This window comes from Capricornis sumatraensis, chromosome 11 (assembly GCF_032405125.1).
Source record: "Capricornis sumatraensis isolate serow.1 chromosome 11, serow.2, whole genome shotgun sequence".
NCBI classification, from domain to species: Eukaryota; Metazoa; Chordata; class Mammalia; order Artiodactyla; family Bovidae; genus Capricornis; species Capricornis sumatraensis.
Window position 1 is genome coordinate 88,443,945 of NC_091079.1, and position 23,779 is coordinate 88,467,723.

At 39.1% G+C, this 23,779-nt stretch overlaps 1 protein-coding gene across 1 annotated transcript in view; it reads right to left on the reverse strand.

Annotated features, from left to right (window-relative positions):
- Nucleotides 1-5,523: 5,523 nt before the first annotated feature.
- Nucleotides 5,524-23,779, reverse strand: part of ESRP1 (epithelial splicing regulatory protein 1) — a 58,146-nt gene continuing 39,890 nt past the window's right edge. Inside the window, exons 14-16 of the mRNA XM_068983593.1 lie at nucleotides 18,772-18,922; nucleotides 15,536-15,645; nucleotides 5,524-6,161 (exon numbers count right to left, since the gene is read on the reverse strand). Coding sequence (XP_068839694.1) covers nucleotides 15,571-15,645; nucleotides 18,772-18,922 — 226 coding nt within the window. The 3' untranslated portion in view covers nucleotides 5,524-6,161; nucleotides 15,536-15,570. The remainder of the gene's footprint in view (nucleotides 6,162-15,535; nucleotides 15,646-18,771; nucleotides 18,923-23,779) is intronic.

The window sequence follows — 23,779 nt, forward strand, 5'->3', positions numbered from 1 at the left end:
GCACAGGTTCAATAATGAGGCAAAGAACTGGTGAGAAATACTGATGATGAGGATGGTGAGGTAAGGAAGTTACAAATGGCTTTCTTAACATTAATACCTGATACTATGTGGTGCTGGTTCCTGAAGTAGAGAAAAGATAAGCAGCAGGTTTTCAGACCTGCTAACATAGAAAGATATGTTTGTTTTAATATGTTGCATTTGAAATGCCCAGAGAGATATTTAAATGTAAATAAATGTCCATTGAATTGTTGGGTTTAGAAGCTGGTAGCTCCAAAGAAGAATGCAGAAGTAAGTTAGTGAACTTGCCCAGAAAATAGAGGTGGCGGCTAAGGAAGAAACCATGAGAAACACCATCAGGGAAGGAAGGATGAATCTCTTTCTCTGTCTCTGTCACCCACATACACACACATACGCTGAGAACCATCCAGAACAAGATGAAAATTCCACGTTGATTTTTTAAAATATGTTTCTAATGCTTAACGCTACTATCATATTGGTTTCATATGGGTTAAAAAACACTGGCTCAAATTTGAGTGTGTAATCAGCAGCTTTGCTACTCTTTTATCAACATTGCCTTTTAGCACAGCAACAGTACGTAGGTGCTGAATAATTCAGCAGCTGAACTAATGGCACGGTGGTAATAACGTGAAAAGGCAGACCAAAGGAACATTTTGAAGCCCAACTCTATGCCTCCGTAATGATGGACTGTATTTGTGCAATGCTAGGAAAAGAGCCAGAACTGCTAAGCAGCAGCTACGAGAGCACTAATCACATCAACTAGACTCCAAATCTTTATCTTCTAGATCCTTTCCTGTACCTCTGGGCAGCCATGACAGACACTACTTAACCTCCACTTAATTTCCTGGTCAGTAAAAATAATAATAGTGTTGCTATTGTTAATAAATGCTAAGTCGCCTCAATAGAGTCCGGTTCTCTGCCACCCCATGGACTGTCGCCTGCCAGTCTCCTCTGTCAATGGGATTCTTCAGGCGGGAATACTGGGGTGCGTTGCCATGCCCTCCTTCAGGGGATCTTCCTGACGGAGGGATAAAACCTGAGTCTCTTATGTCTCCTGCATCGGCAGGTGGTTCTCTACCACCAGCGCCATCTAATAGGTTATTGTGAAGAATCATTTAATCTACACAGTGCTTTTTATTGTGCTTTTAATATTTGTATAATATAATTTATACATATTCTCAGTGTTTTTTTGATTGTATACTCTTCCAAGGTAATGATTATCAGCTTGGTTTTGGCTTGAAATATCCCTCCACTTTCCACATAAAGTAACTAAGGGGAAGTACACTGAAATATGGACATTTCCCTTTAATTTTTCTAAGTTAGGAGCTAGTCATTTGTTTTTGAACCTTTGATCCCTTAGGATCTTGGCCTCAAAACTCACTTAAAGAAGGCAGCAAAAATGTAGAAAAACAATTTCTCCCTATGGTACTCCTTCAGGGCTCTCATTCCTAAATTCCATCCTGTGGCCTTCCAGTCCTCAGCTTACACCATATCCTGTCTAGTCTGTGTCTCATATTGGCACATGGGATAGAGAATGGATTACAAAGCACAATTGCAGAAATTCAGAAACCGAATTATTTCTACCAGTTCAGTCCTATTTAGCCTTTGCCTCTTCTCACTAAGAAGCTTCCCAGGTAGTGCAGTGGTAAAGAATCTGCCCATCAATGCAGGAGATCCAAGAGATTTGAGTTCTATCCCTGGGGTGGAAATGGCAACCCGCTCCAGGATTCTTGCCTGGAAAATTGCCTGGACAGAGGAGTCTGTGAGCTACCATCCATGGGGTCACAAAGAGTCAGACATGACTGAGCACACACACTTCTCATTAAAACACTTCCTGCCATGGCCCAGTTTTATACTTGGAGTTCCATTTTAATCTTGGCCCAAAGAATTTGCTTCAAAATAATACAACAGTGGGAAAAGTGGAAAAAAATAAGGATAATCTATATAATCTGGAAAAGGTCAGTTTTCATTCCAATTCCAAAGAAAGGCAATGCCAAAGAATATTCAAATTACTGAACATTTGCAATCATTTCACAGGCCAGCAAGATTATGCTCAAATTCCTTCATGATAGGCTTCAGCAGCATGTAAACAGAGAACTTCAGATGTACAAGCTGGATTTAGAAAGGGCAGAGGAACCAAAGATCAAATTGCCAACATACAGTGGGTCATGGAAAAGGAAAGGAATTTCAAAAAATCATCTATTTCTGCTTTATGGACTATGCTAAAGCCTTTAGCTATGCAGATCACAACAAACTGTGGAATATTCTTAATGAGATGGGAATACCAGACCACATTACCTGCTTCCTGAGAAACCTGTATACAGGATGAGAAGCAACAGTTAGAACTGGACATGGTTCTAAACTGGGAAAGGATACTTCAAGGATGTATATTGTCACCTTGCTTATTTAACTTATATGCAGAGAACATAATGAAAAATGCTGGGCTGGATGAATCACAAGCTGGAATCAAGATTGCTAGGAGAAATATCAACAACCTCAGATATGCAGCTGATGCCACTTTAATGGCAGAAGGTGAACAGGAACTAAAAAGCCTCTTGATGACGGTGAAAGAGGAGAGTGAAAAAGCTGGCTTAAAACTCAGCATTCAAAAAACTAAGATCATGGCATCCAATTTCATCACTTCATGGCAAATAGATGGGGAAAATGTGGAAACAGTGTCAGATTTCATTTTGGGCTCCAAAGTCAATGTGGATGGTGACTGCAGCCATGCAATTAAGACACTTGCTCCTTGGAAGAATAGCTATGACAAGCCTAGACAATATTAAAAAGCAGATATCACTTTGCAAACAAAGGTCTGAATAGTCAAAGCTATGGTTTTTTCAATAGTCATGTATGGATGTGAGAGTTGGACCATAAAGAAGGCTGTGTGCCAAAGAACTGATGCTTTCAATCTGTGGTGCTGCTGGAGAAGACTCTTGAGAGTCCCTTGGACAGCAAGATCAAATCAGTCAATCCTAAAGATCAACCCTGAATATTCATTGGGAGGACGGATGCTGAAGCTCCAATACTTTGGCCACCTGATGCAAAGAGCTGACACATTAGAAAAAACCCTGACACTGGGAAAGACTGAGGGAAAGAGAAGGAAGCCACAGAGGATGAGATGGTTGAATGGCCTCACTGACTCAATAGACATGTCTGAGCAAACTTGGGGAGGTAATGAAGGTCAGAGAAACCTGGCACGCTGCAGTTCATGGGATCGCAGTCAGACACGACATAGTGACTGAACAATATAACTACATATAATCCCGTATGTAACAGACTTTACAATTGATGATATAATCCATCTATAGGCAAGATTGGCTTTGAGTTCGTAATTGTTGAAGCTGGATAGAGGCTTGGTGGCCATCATTCTATTTTTGTATATGTTAAAAATATTTTCCCCAAAGAGCTGGGGAAAGCAGAGAGAGGAACAGAAATTATGTAACCAACTATAAACCTAAGAGATGGACTTGAAGATTTTTTTTTTTTAATATATACTCTCTATTCTCAATTCTTTCCCACTGGCCTTTCTTAATCTCATACCATCGCCTATGTTCTTTTTCTGCCTTAAGAGCAACTATATGAGGTACTATTTCAAGGAGGTAAATAGCTATCTCCTTAGCCTAGGCAACCTGTTTTTCTTTAAGGCAAGGAATAGCTGGGCATTAAATGCCTACCAGAGACATAAAGGTACAGGAACCTGGAGCAGAACCTTAGATTACCCAGAGGGCTCTGCTCCCTCTTCACACCCAAAGCTGAAGCACAAACCGGAAAGCAATTGCTTCATTCTTACAAATGATGTGGGCAAGGACTGAGATTGCAAAAGTGTCCCAGGTGAACTAAACTTCACTTGATGAGTACTTAACAAGATCATGTGTGTAAAAATGTACTAGATCTTGAATCGAACTCCATAAAGAGTACATACATCAAATAACGATACGGTCAATATATGTAACTGTAAAATGGTGGAAGTCAGGCAAGTCTTAACCTGGTTTCTAAGAAATGGATAAAATTTGGATGAGAGAATATTGGAGAACCCAGAATTAGCAGAGAAACTGGAATAAAGAAGTATGTGGGATTCAGAAACACTAGAGTTCTAGCTTTTATTATATGGCTTTTAAGAAATGTCTTATGTAGCGCCAATAAGTTTTCAAATTATCAAGCAAACAGAGCTCTAATAATAAGATGCAAGGACTACATATTAATAACTATGACTACAGTTTTAAGAATTTTGGGATCAAAGTCTCAAAGATTTATACTCTAAGGCTGGTTGTTTAATCTGTATCTGGAGTGCATTAATCATTGATAGCTTCCCCTGTGTTTCAGCAATAGAGAATCTGCCTGTAATGCAGGAAGTACGGGATATGCAGGTTCGATTCCCTGGGTCAGGAGGATCCCCTGGAAAAGGAAATGGCAACCCAATCCAGTATTCTTGCCTGGAAAATTCCATGGACAGAGAAGCCTGGCGGGCTACAGTTCATGGGGTCGCAAAGAGTCAGACACAAGACAGCACACCTACAAATACTCACAGTAACTTAAGGAAATATCCTACCACCTCAGGAAAGACAGCTTTACCCACCACACCCTTCACCTACTACCCTTAACTCTTCTAATTACAAAACAGAATGCAAACATGGAGATTCAACAGGCAAGTTTTATTATCAAATGTAACAATTCTACAAAAATTCAGTAGTATTGTAGTATTACTGCCTATCTTAAAGTCTTTCAGAGCTCTGGGGAAACAGCATCTTAAGGCAGCCAAGTATAAAGAACTATTTTTATGATCTTAAGTGCCAGTTATCACCAATCACACAACATGGTTTTTCTTATTTTTCCTACTGCAGTTAAAGGGCCATTACTGGTCAGTGAAGAGGGAATGTTTGGCTTTCCATTTAAGGTATTAATCAAAATAATGCAAAGTAAATAAAAATAGCAGCCACATGAATCTGTATGGCATTGCATTCAAGCTAAGGACATTAAGAGTAACTTAAAGGAACATGTGCACTCGGTTAATCAAATTCTGTTTTTTTCTCTTTGGAGTTACACGAGGCAGCAGTACTATCTAGCTAGTGTCTAATATTGCACTTCTGGAGCATAAACACAGCTAAACACATAGTGCTAAACACTGACAGCATCAGTACCTGTTCTCATCAGTGTTTACCTCTCAGTCTAGCATGCTGACTATAACCCTAGGCTTTTTAAAAGTTTTAATTATTTGACAGTTAAGGCATTAGAGAAAAAGGATTAAGGCTATATTATATACAAGCATTCACTTTAGTTAGTATATTGCTTTCTAGAATACACTGTTCAAATATTCTCATTTGTGATATTAAAAACTATGGAATTTCTTATTAAAGTCCAAACCATCAATAATGGGAAAAGTATAAAATAATACATATGAAGCCACAGTATTCAGTTACAGTTCAAACTAGAAATTAATAACTACACATAGCTGCTTCATTTTGGTTTTATATTTTGGCCCCTAGTTCATTTTTATTTACAACTGATACCCACTGAGAAAAAATTGCAACTTTTAAACTATATATGTTTTGTGATGGGTGTGCCATTTCTTCTCACTTATTCCAAGGTGTTTTAAAAATAGTTTTTTGGTGGCTTTTAACTGTAAGACATTGTGATGGCCAAGAGACTGGGAAAATAATAGCTTTATTTCTTTTTGTAAGTCTGGGACTTACGTACTCCAAGACCTTATTTTTACTTCAGAAGAGCACGTGATTGTGCAGAAGATGGGGAGAAGAGTGGGAACACACATAAATGGAGCTTCCAGAAAAGAGTTCCTGGTCGAGATGGCAGATGTTAGTGGAGTACTTTTCCCCCCCCCAAGACTTAAAACTTAGGAAACACCTATGATGCCATACTAGCTGGTAGTAATGGAGACACCCGATTTCAAATTCACATTTTAAATGCCTGTTTGCACTGAGCAAGGAGCCAAGCATGCTGTTTGCAATGAGAATTTGGCTTCACTGGCTCAAATTTTTCATTCCACCAAAAGATAGGGCCTTTGCCCACCGTCCAGTGATGTTTGCTGAAAATACTGCAGCCTGAGTGTAGACAAACTTCTCCTGAAGTTGCTGGAAGTTGTCTTATGTCTGAAGGTTTCAGGATCTCCATACATCTTTCAAATACTGAAAAAAAAAAAAAAAGAAAGAACAAAAGAAAAAATTATAGACTCTCAATTTTACAATTCTTAGTTGCCATAAAAAAAGATTGTCTAAAAATCTTAAAAGGATTCCAAATTTGTATTTTACACAGACATAATTGGTATTTACACAGCAAATTCTCAGGGAATACACTGCTGACAAGTGAAGTTTATGTGATAACTGGCATTTCCACAATACCCTAGCCATATTATCATGCATGGGATAATGTGTGTTTTTACCTCCTCACTTAAATCCTTTGTGAGGAGACTATTCTCTCCATTCCTTATTCTGGGTCCCCAAGTTATCCAAGCATTTTAGTGATAGTGGAGGTTCCATACCATTTTTTAAATAAATCAAGCCAGTAAGACAAAAATTTAATATTAAATTCTAATATAAGAAATTTCAAAAAAATTCAAACAAGAATATTTGTTATCAGTAAGAAGCACTGAGAGGGGACTTCTCTGGTGGTCCAGTGGTTAAGACTCCATGCTTTCAAAGCAGGGGGCACAAGTGTCATAGCTGGTGGGAGAATTAACCACACATGCCACGTGGTGCGGCCAAAAGGGAAAAAAAAAAGCACTAAATAATGACACTGTAGCAAAAGAGTTCTATATGTCAGTGGCCAATCTATAAAAACCACCTTTATGTGGACTATCTCATCCTTACAACCACCCTATTATATTGCCATGTCACCCCCATTTTACAGATGGGAAACCTGAGGCACAGAGCAATTAAGCCAGTAATTGGAAGATCTAGAATCTGAATGCAAATTGGTTCTTCTGTGCTATTTACTTATATCCCACACACAATCTTTAAAATGAAAACTAACTAGGCATGTGTATACTTTCACATGTAAATGAGAAACAGAAATGAAGATAGAAATATAGTTCTTCAGAGTTTAGTTCTGTTCATATGGCCAATTTGTATTTGTGGTTAATCCTAGATTTGCTTTAGAAGTAGATTCTGGGACTTCCATGGCAGTCCACTGGCTAAGACTCTGTGCTCCCAATGCAGAGGGCCCTGGGTCTGATCCCTGGTCAGGGAACCAGGTCCCACATGCCACAACTAGGAGTTTGCACACTCCAATGAAAATCAAACTAAGAATCAGCCACAACTAAGAATCAGCATATAGCAAAAAATAGAGTTCAAAACTGGAATACAGATTTAGATTCAGGTACTCTTAAGAACAGAGAAACTTTTGTTTCTTTGTTAGAATTCATTTTTAAATGTGGTTTTCAAAGGGACCATAATTTAGCACTTAGCTTTAAAATACTAGGCACTGAAACCAGCTCCAGGACTTCCCTGGTGGATCAGATGGTAAAGCATCTGCCTACAACGCGGGAGACCCAGGTTCGATCCCTGGGTTGGGAAGATCCTCTGGAGAAGGAAATGGCAACCCACTCCAGTACTCTTGCCTGGAAAATCTCATGGACGGAGGAGCGTTGTAGGCTACAGTCCATGGGGTCGCAAAGAGTCGGACACGACTGAGCGACTTCACTTTCACTTTGGATACTAAATTTGGATAGGAAAATCTCTTATTAATGACCCGACATTATTATTGCTGTCCAATATCTATTTTGTCTATCTTTTGGCCATAGCACCTGATTTTCCTTAAATGACTGCCCTGCCCCCAGTCTCAAGGCCATAAAGAGGCAACTTTACCATCAAGCCCAACAAGTGACCCAGATATAGCCCATTAGAGTCCTGTGTGTCCTTGGCCACAATGGTTTCAGAGATGGACTTAAAGTGAGGCCGGTGACACTGAAGCCCTGGCTTCCTCTGGACTTGGCAATGGAAGGGCGGCAAGCCAGGATTTGCTGCGAGTTGGGCTGAGAGTGAGGAATTGGATGCAGCCAAGTTGGTCAACTATGGACCTGTCTGTTATCAGAGTCAATGAATTCTAGCTTCCTCATTGTCAGCCCAGACTACTGGTATTCCAGTAGGAAATCACTGTAGATGTTGAAAGTTATACCTTCATGTTTTGTGAAAATGTGGACAAGTTCTGAAAAAATTAAAAGCTTAACCTTCTCAGACCTGCCTTTTAATCCCCATGGTATCCAATGCAACTTTAGAATTTAGCAATGCATCTGTAGATTCCTAGCTGTCAACAACAACAACAACAAAAAAGAAAATCTCAGACTGATAAGGAGAAAATGTTTCATATTCCCCTATAGCTGCAGAAGAGCAAACACTCTTATGCAAAGACAATTTTTAAGGTACAACCGCAAATTTGTCTTTCGTTTCTAGTAAGATCTGCGTCAAAACATATAATGCTGCATTTTGCACTAAGCTGCCATTAAAAGTTCTATGTATATTTACAAAGAATCCTTTTAAGATATCTGGTTTCACCAACTGGTGTTATGTCCTATGGAATGAACCTACACACCTTAAAAAGAAAAAAATGCCTGCAACTCTGATTACATAAGTCCCCTACATACGAACCTTCAAGTTGCGAACTTTCAAAGATGCAAACGCAAGTTAGAGACCTGATGGCACTGGAAGCTCAGAGAAAGGACAAAGAGAGAAAAGAGGAAGAAGTAAACAGAGAACTGAAGAGATTCACGACACAGGAGATGGCAGGGGATTTTGTTTATTTGAGGAGGCACCGTCAGTCTTTGAGGCACAGCAGGGGAACTTACAACGGCTCAAGGAGTTTGCAGCAGCCATTCAGAATGCGATCCAGTGCTACTGTGTCCTCTATGACGAGAAATCACAGCTACTACCCAGACGTCGCTGGACTGTTTTTTTCAAGAGGGTAGACAGAAGCTAAGCCAGCAAAGAACCAGATCCTGTGCCATCAGCGTCAGGTGTGCGAGGGAAGGTGCAGCTTGCCCTGCGTCTCCTACTGCCGCCGGTCCTTCGGCTGCCCCACCGCCCATCCCTCCTCTGGTCAGTAGCTGCCCTTGCCTGCTCACTCCATGCCAGCCCCTGTGTGCCCGCTGCCCTACTGTACTACTGTACTTTTCAAGGCACTGTGTGTAACATGGAAAATGTTTTATTTCTCATGTTTGTTTTTTATGCATTATTTGTGTGAAAAGCATTATAAGCCTATTATAGTACCGTACTATATAGCTAATTGTGTTAGCTGGGTATCTAGGCTAACTTTGTTGGACTTACTAACAAACTGGACTTTAAAAGTACTCTCGGAACAGAACTTGTTCGTATGTAGGGACTATCTGTAGTTGTAATATTTCATTTCCTCCCAGTAATTTTGACATCTCTTTTCTGAAAAGTATAATTCATAGGTGGGATCTCTGATTAGGACAGAAGAACAGTTTCTTCTTCCTTTAAGATAAAATAAAACCCATAACTCAAATTCTTTAATCAAAGAAAGGCTGTTTGTCAGTTAAGTCAAAAGAATCAATATTTATTTGTCATTCTGGCCCATTTTTATAATCCTAGTTGGAGGAGGAAGAGAGAAGTTTTGTCCAATTTTCAAAGCTGCTCTTTTTTATTCAAAAGATATCTTGAATTTGGGGGGCAGAAACTAAAATATCAGCCACTATGCTGATCGAAAAGAAAACTTTTTTTCAATCCACAAAGTGATCCAAACTATACACTTAAGAGACCAAGAATAAAAAATACCCTTCAGGACTTCCTGGAGGCCCCGTGGTTAAGAATTCACCAGCTAAAGCAGGAGACGCAGGTTCGATCCCTGCTGCAGAAGATCCTACACGCTGCAGGGCTACTAAACCCATGTGCCACAGCTACCGCCTGCCAGCCCCTACTGCTGCATCTGCCACTGCCACTGCTGAAGCCCGAGGACACGGAGCCAGTGCTCAGCACAAGGGAAGCCACCGAAATGCGGAGTCTGGAAAGTAGCCTCTAATCACTGCAACTAGAGAAAGCCCGAGTACAGCAATAAAGACCCAGTGCAGCCAAAAAAAGAGAAAAAAACACACCTATTCAAATGAGAGCTACATCGAGATTTTTGTTGTTGTTTTCCATGAAACTTAGGTGCTATGACAATACCAGGCTTAATGTATTACAAGAGCTTCCAAAAATAACCTTGTAAACAGACAAAACGTTTCACACACACACACACACACACAAAAGGAAACCAGAAGCACTTAATCTTGGACTTTCCAGCTTTCAGAACCCTGTGAGAGAGTAAATGTTTGTCGTTTATAAGCCAGCCAAGTCCACAGAATTGTGTTAAGACAGCCTGAATGGATGAAGCCATTTACCAAGAGATCAAAATTGGTATCATCAGGGAGGTCACCTGGGTACAACACAACAGATAATACATATCATGAAACTTCATGAGAGGGGATCTTCACTTCCATATACTCTTTCTTAACACCTACTAAAAACAAATCCAACTAAAGGACAGCCCACAAGACTTCAAGAACAGTGTAAAGCAGAATTGTCAAGGTCAAGAAAACAACCTAAGACTGAGACACTAACACAGGCCAGAGGACACCAAGGAGACAAACCAACTAAATGTGAAATCTTAGACTGGATCCTGGAATAGAAAAAGGACATTAACGAAAACACTAGTAAAATCGGAATAAGTCTGGAATGTAGAGAGTAGTCTAACCCTGTAATGATTATTGTATTCAGAACAACAAAATAGGTACTTGTATACAGAAAGAACCTTAGTTTGTGTAACTTTATACTCATTAATCCACCTGATTCTTAACACCCAAAAATGTTACATATGTAGAAGTTATATTTTCCCCAATTTTTACAGAGAAAGGAACTGTCCCCTCAAAAGAATTATCATCTCCTTATGTATGCAAAATATAGTTGTAAACACAGTTAGGAAGCACTTGTTGACAAATTTAAATTTATGAGCTGACCCTGCCCTTTGAGATCCTGAGTATGAGGCTTGGAGCTCACAGTGAAAGTTGAGGCGACAAGAACTCTGGCCATGTGAGGAGGCATTTTTCCAGCCAGTCATCACAACCTCCTTCTCTGAAGTGCCCCTTGGGCATCTTTAATAGCCTGTGAGCTGTCCTTAGGGGTTTCTTATGACCAAAAAAGCAAGCATTATCTTTTAGGGGGCAGTCTGGGCTTCCCTGGTGTCTCAGAGGGTAAAGTGTCTGCCTGCAATGCGGGAGACCCGCGTTCGATCCCTGGGTCGGGAAGATCACCTGGAGAAGGAAATGGCAACCCACTCCTGTATTCTTGCATGGAGAATCCCATGGACAGAGGAGCCTGGTAGGCTACAGCTCATGGGGTCGCGAACAGTCGGACACGACTGAGCAACTTCACTTTTACTTTCTGCAAATATAGGCTCCTCTGAGGGGACAAGGCTACAGGAAAAGACAGAGTGTGACTTTACCAGACCTCACCATGGGCTTTGGTTACCTTTATCTGATTCTATAACAAGCAGTGACATTGTTCTTCCAGTGAATTTTTACACAACATATTAGTTTCCTGTGGCTACTGTAACAAATTACTACAAACTGACTTAAAACAAGGGGAAATTTATTCTTAACAATTCTGGAGGCCAGAGGTCAGAAATGAAGGTGTCAGCCAGGCTGCACACCCTCCAGAGGGTAGAGTGCAGGAAAAACATCTCCTTTTGGCCTCTTCCAAGTTTTGGCGGCTACAGGTGTTCCTTGCCTGATTGCAATCTCTGGTAGTTATACCTCCACTTCCTCTCTTATGTGTCTACCTGATCTCTGTCTGTCTCTCTCCTATAATCCCGCTTAGGGTCCACCCAGGTAATCCAAAATAAACTCCTCTCGAGATCCTTAATTTACACCTTTTGGTAGGTAAGGCAAAAGACACGGGTTCCAGGAATCAGGATGTAGACATTCTGGGTCACTATTAGTTCAACGCAAACACTTACCGCTGTGCTCTCATTTGCTCAAAGGAAAGAGCACCAAGAGTGAAGCTGGAAACTATGGGTCTTAGATCAGCTTGGTCACTAGTTATATGACTAGTAAAAATTGTCTAATCCCTCTGGATTTCATCTCCTCTGACAAATGGAGCCAAGGTACATGTCCTGAGGCCTCACAGGGCTGTGTTGAAACTCCAGTGAGACTGCAGATATAAAAGTGCTCTCAGAGCACATGCCACTCTATTGGCGTCAAAGATGACTAATGGTAATGAATTTAATATGCATGTGGATGAGGAGAAAAATATGCAAATATACAGTCACAGCCAAAGGTTACAGGGAAAGAAACAGGTTCAAAATTCCTAGAGGGCATATAAAAAAAGAACTTAAAAAGAATCATTCACTGTAGCTATTTCTAGATGGTGGGATGATTACTGATTTCCTTGTAACTGTCTATATGTTTCAAATTCTTTACAAGGAGAACAAATACTTTTATGATCCTTACATCCCAAGGTTGTTGATATAATTAAATGAGGTAACTTATGCCAAGTATTTCATACAGTACTCCATGTGAGTTTTTAAAAATCCTCAATATAAAGGCAGATTAATCTGATGTTAAATGCAAAAGCCTGGATTTTAACAAAGGACCTGGTTTGTTATCCTACCATGACCCCAAATATACAAACATTAGGATAGAATTAGTGGTACTGAGTAACGGCCATAGTCAATTTAGGATATTTCAAAATGTCGCACTTCTAGTCAGTTTTTTCTGGTCGTGAGGCTTCTGGGATCTAGCTCCCTGATCAGGGATCGAACTCAGGTCCTGGCAGTGAAAGTGCCAAGTCCTAACCATTAGATGACCAGAGAATTCCTCAATTCTAGTCATTTCTTATTCAAAACACGTATTTTGTGCACAGTGTGCTTGTCAAGTTCATAGGCAGCATCAGGGAGATGAGCAAAGAACACCTGAAATGCTCTCATCACCACGTACTGGAAAATGCACAGTGGACTGGTCTGTGGACTGGAAAATTCTCCATGGATGTGGGCCCTTTGATAGCATCTTGAAACCTCACTGAAAATGGCAGAGAATCAACACTTCCAATCCAGAACTGGGGCTTCTACAACTTCAGAATGACAGACTAAGACTCCCAATTGTCATCTTCTCAAACACAACATTGCAATGACAACATTTTTTTCTAATTTAGAATCCATGTGATTGAAGCCTACATAGTCCTTGGCCATGAAAATGGTTACCAAATGACATGCCAAAAAAACAATTTCAGCAACCCAATTAAAAAAAAAAAAGGAAAGAAGCCACATCAATTCCTGACCATGTCCTTCCTTATAACTAGCTCTTTTGAGGAGATTCACACACAATGTTAATATTCTTTAAGGGAAGGTTAATTTAACTTATATGCAGAGTACATCATGAGAAACGCTGGGCTGGAAGAAGCACAAACTGGAATGAAGATTGCTGGGAGAAATATCAATAACCTCAGATATGCAGATGACACCACCCTTATGGCAGAAAGTGAAGGGGAACTAAAAAGCCTCTTGATGAAAGTGAAAGAGGAGAGTGAAAAAGTTGGCTTAAAGCTCAACATTCAGAAAACTAAGATCATGGCATCTGGTCCCATCACTTCATGGCAAACAGATGGGGAAACAGTGTCAGATTTTATTTTGGGGGGCTCCAAAATCACTGCAGATGGTGACTGCAGCCATAAAATTAAGACGCTTATTCCTTGGAAGAAAAGTTATGACCAACCTAGATAGCATATTCAAAAGCAGAGACATTACTTTGCCAACAAAGGTCCATCTAGTCAAGGCTATGGTTTTTCCAGTGATCATGTATGGATGTGAGAGCTGGACTGTGAAGAAAGCTGAGCGCCGAAGAATTGATGCTTTTGAACTGTGGTGTTGAAGAAGACTCTTGAGAGTCCCGTGGACTGCAAGGAGATCCAACCAGTCCATTCTAAAGGAGATCAGTCCTGGGTGTTCATTGAAAGGACTGATGCTGAAGCTGAAACTCCAATACTTTGGCCACCTGATGAGAAGAGTTGACTCACTGGAAAAGACTGATGCTGGGAGGGATTGGGGGCAGGAGGAGAAGGGGACAACAGAGGATGAGATGGCTGGATGGCATCACCGACTCGATGCACATGAGTTTGAGTGAACTCTGGGAGTTGGTGATGGACAGGGAGGCCTGGGGTGCTGTGATTCATGGGGTCACAAAGAGTCGGACATGACTGAGCTGAACTGAATTAGTAAGGAGAAAAAATTATTCAAAAAGCTAACAGAATCCTTTTCCTCTAGGTTTAGTTTTAGAAGAGAAGGAAGACATGCAACAAAAGCCTTACAATCATTTTGGAATAAGGCATATTTAAAAGTATATCCAGATGAACTTTAAAAAACATTATTAGGCTAAGTGAAATAAGTCAGCCACGAAAGAACAAATACTGTGTTTTTCCATTTATAAGGTAACTACAATAGTCAAATGCACAGAAACATAAGAGAATAATGGTTTCCAGGGGGCTAGGGAAAGAGGGATAGGAGATTGTGTTTCATGTTATTTAGAGTTTCAGCACAAGAAGGTAAAATGTTCAGGAGCTAGACTTTGTAAACAATGTGGATGTACTTAATGCCATGAACTGTACACTTAAAAAATGACTAAAATCGAATTATGTTATATATTATTTTATCACAACTTTAGAAAAGAGAAACTAGGAAAAAAAAGGTATAACCAACTTAATAGAGTTATCATATGACTCAGTGTTTCTATTCCTAAATATACACCCAAAATAATTCAAAATATTCAAATATTTGTGCATAATTATTCATATTAGCACTATTTACAATACCCAGAAGGTGGAAACAGCCCATAAGCCCATCAATAGATATATGGGGGAAAAAAAAAATCTCATATAGCCATACAATGGAATATTCATTTCAGTCACTCAGTCGTGTCTGACTTTTTGTGATCTCATGGATTGCAGCACGCCAGGCTTCCCTGTCCATCACCAACTCCTGGAGTTCACTCAAACTCATGTCCATCGAGACAGAATATTAATTCTGACTTGATAAATGGAATATTAATCAGTCACAAAAAAAGGAATAAAGTACTAATACATACTATAACATGGATAAACCTCAAAAACATGTGAAATGAAGTAGATGGGTTGCCTGGGTCTATTGGGAGGGAAAACTGGGAGCTATTGCTTAATGGGTATGGGATTTTCTTTCAGAGCTGATAAAAATGTTTTGGAACTAGACAGAAATAGTGGTCACACAATATTGCAAATACACTAAATATCATCTAACTGTATACTTTAAAATAATTTCCAAATGGAAGTTTTCCCTTACACCAAAATAACATACAACCACTTCCATATATATCGCTTAGATACTAAGATGACAATCTTAATTTCAGTCTCCATTCCTTCCAAGATTTCTGTCATTTCTTATATCACACAAAGGGAAGAGAAGTCCCACCTGACTTAAAAAACATCGAGATTCTTGATCTCCCTTTGTTAGGCCCTTTATATAATTTAACTTCCACAGCATGGAGCCTTACCTTCTTTTCTGAGGATGATCTAACTGCTGGGGCCCTTAAATACAAACCCATTCTTTGGATAGAGTCCTGGCCTGGTCACTTGTGTGTACAAGTCCATCCTCGGTTGCATACTAAAAATGCAAGTTAAAACAAACAGGATCAAAAGACGGACAAACAATCACTACAGATGGTTAGTATTTCAACTGAATAGTTCTACCAACTGAATTATATACAGGACGTTAAAACCATAGGAAACAAGTTAACGCTGATACAAGCCATATAAGTAACTGTGAATCTCAAATTGTCTCTTACTTAACATGTCTAAATACCATAAAAATCTTTTCTAAGCGGGAAGTTAGATGAACATGCAGATAGAAAAAGAACAGTGTACCACAACATTACCAAACAACTCAGATCTTGTTAACAATACAGTATCCATGACACCACAAGCATTAGCTGTATTTGTAGTATCAATCTAGTTCTCTCAGCAGCACAGCAAGTTAAGAGCAGTGAGCCACCCAAAGAGATAATCACTAAAGTCAGTACTTGGAGGAGAAAAGAAAATTAGCACTATTGAAAATGCAAAGCCATTGACAGCAAAGGTTAATGCCAAGAGCAAATGAAAAAGCTAAAGGACTAATATAAGGATACCTAAGAGCCCATTTCAGAATAAGAGGTCCATCAACCAAAATAAAGACAAAGATTTACTTTCACGACCAGAATGACATCCTCATCAGTAAACAGTTTTAGTTTGCCTTCATAAATTCAATTCTCATTCTATTAATTTCATTTATCAAAATGGGCCTCACTCAGGTTAATTTACAAAAATGCAGATTTGATAGCAGAACCTATATCCTGCATCTTGCTTTAGTATCACAATTCTTCTCTTTTTGTAAATCCGCCCTTTCCAGCCCCTTCAACCCCAAATCAAATAAGGAAAAATTAAGTGGGAGTAGTTTTATAGAAAGAATTTTGCTGAGGAAAGGGGAACCATACATCTAAAAATTAAAAGTAACATTTATAAAAATGACATCTGCCATTATTATATATATATATATGTACGTTTTAAAAGACAGAATCGGAAACCATAAAGAGATTTCATTCACTCATTCAAACAATTATTACCAAGGATTTGGTATTATTACCTACATAATTATTACCTACATAAATAAATTATGTAATTATGTAGGATAAATTTTAACCCAGAAATCAAATGAAAACCTCCCAATAAATAAGCAACAGCAATAAAGGCCCCATATATAAAGACAGACATAAAGATTACACTTGAGAACAATTTAAAAAAAAAAGTCATCCACTGATTTTTTTATCTTGTGACAAATCCATATCTGAAAGAATCTAGAGCTTCAGGGTTAGTGGCCATTACTAAAACAACTGAGAACAGTCAAAAAGAAATAAGAAGGCAAGGACTCTTAAAGACAGCAGAAAATAAACTTTTATGTAAGAGTGACACGAAACTAGGTTATATACAAAAGATTTTGAATGTATGCATTTTAACTACCTTAGAACTATTCAAGAATAATTCGATATGCTGAATTAGATAACTGAGGTTCCCATGTAATCCTAATTTATCTATCCAGTTCATAAATTCTAAGCACTTCACAAATGAAGGCAAATGCCTTGAGACAAAATAGTTTTGCAGAATCTTTTTGCTTCTGATTATACTAGGTCTGCTCCAACACTGAAAAATTCCCTAGAGGCTACTAGAAGATAAAATAATGTCAATCTGTAGTAGTTTATCTTAATTTTAAAGCCTGTAAGTCTTTTAGCCATAAATCTAGAAATAACTGCTATTATGTGTTTGTGGTTTGATAAATGTCCATTAGAAGAGCAGTTTTGTTTACTCTCATACAGTTTGTATGTATGACCACTTAACGCTAATCAGTTTGAATGTAATAAAAATTAATTAGTCAAAACAACTGGAAAATCATGTGAGAAAACAAAAAACTCAAATGTATTCTCCATGTGATTTTATCTTTTCAATAGCCATTGGTAAAATTCTCTCTTCGTAATCTAGTGAATCAGATTATGAAGTTTGGGAAGTAACTTTTTACCATTCCAAAGGATTCCAACAGGTAGGGAAGAAGCAAAGTATCTGCTGATCTCTGAAAAACAGCTATGTCTGCAAAGAATGTGCTAAGCCAAGCAGTAACAAAACATAACTTTTGTCCAATTTCATTCAGTCTTTCACTATCAGACATAGATTTTCTTCAATTGTCAAAAAATATCCCATGATGGTAAGTTGGTAGGTTTGGGGCATCCCCACTGACATTGCTTTAGCTGAGCTCCACAATCCTCCCTGATTTATGGATTTGTTGTTGTTGTTCAGTCGCCAAGTCATGTCCAACTCTTTGCGACTCCATGGTTCATGGACACCAACCTTGTAAACCTATTCTAAGAGTGCCAGTGCAACTGCACCTGCAGGCAAAACCCTTATCGTTTTGTATGGTTAATGCTTCAGGACTTGATGATTAGCCCTACAAATGCTTCTCAACTCTAATGACTCAAGCAAGGCTCAGCTCCAAGAGGAAAGACCATTTTTGCTTTTAGTGCAAGTAAAAGACTGCAAGATACTGATTTTTAGACATTGTAGGGAAGAAGGAGTTTGGGTCTAACCATGTGATTTAAGGAAGGAAAAGTATCCTCTCAGGTGAGATGAGAATAAGAACAACTGATGGACACAGGTAGCGTTCGAAAAATGGAAAAGAGTAAAAATCAGTTTCATTAGAGTTATCATAAAAGAAACACTTGCTACGGCTCTTTTCAAGAGTTACCATCTAAAGATTCATTGAGTCACCCTGTTTCTTCCATACCAGGCAGAAAGGACTCAGACTACTTTTTAAATACTCAAAGTCTCTTATTTTTTCGTTAGTCAACAATTTGACTTTGAAGAAAATTCCTTCTTAGCCAATCTTATTCTAGATGGAGAGACCCACACCACTGTGTGCATAAAGAGCTTTCTCAAAGTAGCCCAACCGAAAGAGAGAAAAAGAAAAGCACCTAAGATTAAGTGGAAGTAATTAAAATACCATGGAAGAGCCCTAATCCTTCCAAAGGGATGAGTTTGAAGTAAGCACTCAGATAATGAGTCCCCCCTGACTCTGGTTCTTCATAAAGCAAATCTATTTAAAAGCACTTGTACACACATGAGTTTCAGAGAATATTCCTGGCTGCATTCTTTAGGCACATCAGCTTAAGTATTAAGGGCACTTAGTAGTTTTCTTCTTCAAGGTACTGACCTGGTAACCTTGGAAGAAGTTAAGAATTTCCTTAACTCCAGTATTGTAGGCCAGGCCCTGCATTCTGACCACCGTGCCAGGCTGTGGAGGGACACCGCTAAGATTAGCAGCTGTAGGGAAGTAGCCAAGACTATTGGGCGAACCTGGGGGGCTAAAGGGAGAGAAAGCACAATGAACCAACAGAAACAGACAATGTCTAATATTTACTCTAAAAACAATAGTTACTTAAAGAAACACTTTCTCAAGGTGACCTTTCTTAGAATTCTCAGTTCTCTCTCCCAAGGCAGGTAAGTACACCACAAGCTATTCTGTCCCCCGTTTCTACAAAAGCCCCGAGTTGGAAAGACAGAAGGGTTAATACGGAGTTAGATGCAGGGTGTCCCCAGAGATCCGGTTCTGTCCGAGATTCTTAAGTGAAGGAAGGAGAGAAGGAAACTTCTGCAGCCACTCAACCAGAGCACCACTTCCAAAGCCCAGCTCGTTGATGATTAACTGGCTAGTTACCAGGAATACTAAGGCGAGGAAAGTCAGGAACACAAAAGAGTAACAGAACCATAGCCAGAGACCAGAAGTACACAAAATGATTGCTCCCAAGAACACACTGTTCTCTCCCTGTATACAAGCAAATGCACAACAGTTAAGTACAGAACAATATGAGAGCAAAGTACTATAGCACCCATGAGTCATTCTTCCAACCGAACTGAAAAAGAAAGTGTGTGTTGGGGGAGGGGCCAAGTAAACTAGAAGGGATGCGTAACAAATTACACTGCCCACTATTAATATGAGGGGGAACTGCTGGTGGGTCCTTTTAGTGTATCTGCAACAATTACCTCCAAAAAACACAAGCCACATGAATAACTAATCATTCTTTATGTAGTAACTCAAGTGATTACCATATTATGAAATGAGTTTCACCATGTCCCATACCAATCTGTTTTTCACAATTAGTTGCCTGATACTTATATATGCATAGGGATTTTTTTTTTAAGTTATTAGCTTAAAAGAGCAATAAAGATTCACAGCTTTAGATTATTAGCACAAATGATTCTAAGTAGGTAATTATCCCACTTCAAAGACAAGTAAACATAATGAAAGGTACTAAAAATTTTTGAAATTATCTACCCTACATAATCCTAACTGATGGCTTAACAGAAATGATACCAGATGATGGTGGATCCAATCATAGCCTCCATTTTGTTAGCACAGTGACCTTGAACAAGTCATTTAATTTCTCTGAACTCCAATTTTATCATTTCTTAAACAGGAATGAAAACACTTCCTAGTTTCACAGAACTGTCCTTCAGCATCAATGACTTAACATACCGAAATACTCCACAAACCATAAAACGCAGTAATTTGTTGTTCTTTTATTATTCTCACTCCTGCTATTTCCATCACTGTTCTTCCATTTCATCATATCTAAAATATGGAAGCCTGAAAATATTACTTGACACCAAGAAGCTGCCCATAATCTAAGTCTCTAAAACAGTCATTGTCAACTCATCTGCATATCTGAGTTACTTGGAGAGATTTTTACAACTCTCTGCAAGGAGAGTCTGTTTAGAGACCAAAAGTCAATCTATGTGTAACTGTGAGCAGAGAGGGAATGCTGATCTTTAGGGCTGAGAGGGACTTTAGCCATCATTCAGCCACACCTTCTTGTTTTCACAGAGGTAGAAACGGAAACTACTGAGTTAAATAATTTCCCGAAGGTCACACAACCAGTTAGCTCTTCACAAAACCAAAGAACTACCCAGATTTCTTAACTCCTAGCTCAATGCTTCCCCCCATACAGGCAGCATTCATTCAAAGCAGCAAGGTTACAAATATAAGATCAATGTACAAAATAAATCAATTACATTTCTGTATACTACAATAGGACTTCCCTTGTGGCTCAGCTGGTAAAGAATCCACCTGCAGTATGGGAGACCTAGGTTCAATCCCTGGGTTGCCCTGGAGAAAGGAAAGGCTACCCACTCCAGTATTCTGGCCAGGAGAATTCCGTGGACTACATATACAGTCTATGGGGTCGCAAAGAGTCAGACATGACTGATCGACTTTCACATACATACATACACTACAGTGAACAACCCAAAAATGAAATAAGGAAAGCATTCATAATAGCATCAAAAGAACAAAATATTACAAAAAAAGTGACAGAGGAACAGCAAGACTTACACACTAAAAACTATGAAACACTGTTAAAAAATAGAAGTCATCTAAATAAATGGAAAGACAGTCTATGTTCATAAACAGACAATTTAATTTTGTTAAAATGGCAATACTCTAAGATTGTATAGATTTGATGAAATAGCTATGATATTCTGTCTTTTTTCCCCCCGGACATCAACAAAACTGAAGCTAAAACATATATGGAATTACAAATGACCAAGAACATCCCAACTTTCTTGAAAAAGAGCAAAGTATTTTGAATTTCCTAAAAACTTTACTATAAAACTACAGTAATTTTGGTGTGGTACTTCCATAACGGTAGGCAAAGATCAATGGAATCAAATTTGAGAGGCCAGAAATAAACTTACATTTATGGTCAATTTATTTGCTTGTTTGTTAGCCCATGGGATCCCAGTTCCCAGACCAGGGACTGAACCCAAGGCCCTCAGCAATGAAAGCATGGAGTCAACACTAGGACTCACAGAAGTCCCTGGTCAACTGATTTTTGACAAGAGTTTCAAGATAATTTGATGAGAAAATAACTCTTTTCAGTAAACGGTGCTGAACAGTGCAATGTCCACATACAAAAGGATGAATTGAGACTTCGACCTTACTCTGTATAAAAAACTAATTCAAGATGGATAATACACCTAAGTACAAGAGCTAACACTACAAAACTCTTATAAGAATATGTAGTAATACATTTTCATGACCTTGCATTCTATATGACAAAACTGCATCAAAATTCACAACTTTTGGGGAATTAGTCCCTGGTGGCTCACATGATAAAGAATCTGCCTGCAATGCAGGAGACCTTGGTTCGATCCCTGGGTTGGGAAGATCCCCTGGAGAAGGGAAAGGCTACCTGCTCCAGTATTCTGGCCTGGAGAATTCCATGGACATACCAACAGGTCGCAAAGAGTCAGACATGACTGAGCAACTAACACTTTCTACTTTGACTTTTTTCTTCTGGTGATCCAATGGTTAGGAATCCATGATTTTACTATGTGGTACGGCCAAAAACAAAACCCACCAAAACTTAAAAACTTTTGTGCTTTAAAGGGCATCATCAAGAAAATGAAAAGACAACCCACAGACTGGGAGAAAATATTTGTAAGTCATATAAGATGTCCTACTTAGAATATATACACAAACTTTACAACTAAAAAACAGTTAAGAAAAATTGCTCAATTAAAAAATGTGCAAAGGACTTCAATAAACTTTTCTCCAAAGAAAACAGGTGAATAGCTACAAATAAAGTTGCTCAAAATCAATAGTTAAAGAAATGTAAATCTAAACCATAATGAGATAGCAAATCCACACCCAAGAAAACAGGTAAAAGAGCTGAAAAGGGTGTAAAGAAAGGAAAAATGCCAGAACATTGTTAATGAGGATGTTAAGTTGGTGAAGCCCCTTTGGAAAATAGTTTGGCTGTTTCTGAAAAGTTAAACATAAAGTTACCATATGACCCAGCAATTCTACTCCTATGAACATACCTAACTAAAGAAAGCTGAAAATCTAGGTCCACACAAAAACTTGACTGCAGATGTATACAGCAGTATTGATAGTCAGAGAGAATAGACAAGCCCAAGTGTCTGACAACTGATGATAAACTAAATGTTGTATACTCCTACAATGGAATACTGTTTAACCATAAAAAGGAATGAAAACTGTTGATCCACGTTACAACATGAATGAACCTCAAAAACAAGCTAAATCAAAGAAACTAGTCATGAAAGACCACAAATGGCATTATTCTGTTTATATGAAACATCTGAACAGGCAAATCCATAGAAACAGAAAATAGATTCATAGTTATTTAGGGATGGGTAGAAGTAAAGTGGGTAGAAGGGAAGCGAACTGGAGTTGCTACTAATGGACACCATAGTTCTTCTAGTGGTTACTCTAAAATTAAATTGTTAGAAGCACTTTACTAGTGGTTCAGTGGTTAAGACTGTTCCCATTGCAGCAGGGTATGGGATCAATCCCTTGGTTGGGAAACTTAAGATCCCAACATTCTGCGAAAAAAAAAAAAAAAAGTCTCAGATGGACATAGTACCAATAATGAAGTGAAGTGAAGTCGCTCAGTCGTGTCTGACTCTTTGCGACCCCATGGACTGTAGCCTACCAGGCTCCTCCGTCCATGGGATTTTCCAGGTAAGAGTACTAGAGTGAGTTGCCATTTTCTTCTCCAGGAGATCTTCCCAATCCAGGGATCGAACCCAGGTCTCCCGCATTGCAGGCAGATGCTTTACCATCTGAGCCACCAGAGATAATGTAACCGGTACTCAAAAGCTGCAAAGATTCAAAAACTGATAGAACCACAAAGGAACCCAAGGGTTAGGGTCCAAATGAATGAGTCAACCCAACACTGAACATGGAATTCCTACAGGGCATGGACAGACTGTATGAACTAACAAAGAGACTGCCCTTGAACTGCTAAGAAACCCTGTTGGGGCTGCCTGAACCAGCAAAGACCTGAGGGGAGGTGAGAATAAATGAAGAGAAAAAGAAAACAGCATGGTGGGGGGGGGGTCCTCCCCAAAGGTTTATTTTCAAAAGACTGCTAGAGCATCACAGTTATGCAGACACTGCTGCTGAGACTCAGTCAGCAGGTGACTCTGAGATCATGTTAAGAAACTTCTGGAGCGAGGCTCAGAGGGAGGGGATATATGTATACCTGTGGCTGGAGTCAAACACATGAGTTATAAAGTGGAAGATCTCCCCCATGTTCTCTCTATGGATTTGAGTAATAAAACTCAGACTCAATGAGGAGAAAAACTGGATTTCCCTGAGAAATTTATGACTTCTTTTCCTTTGAAATTATGAGTGTGCA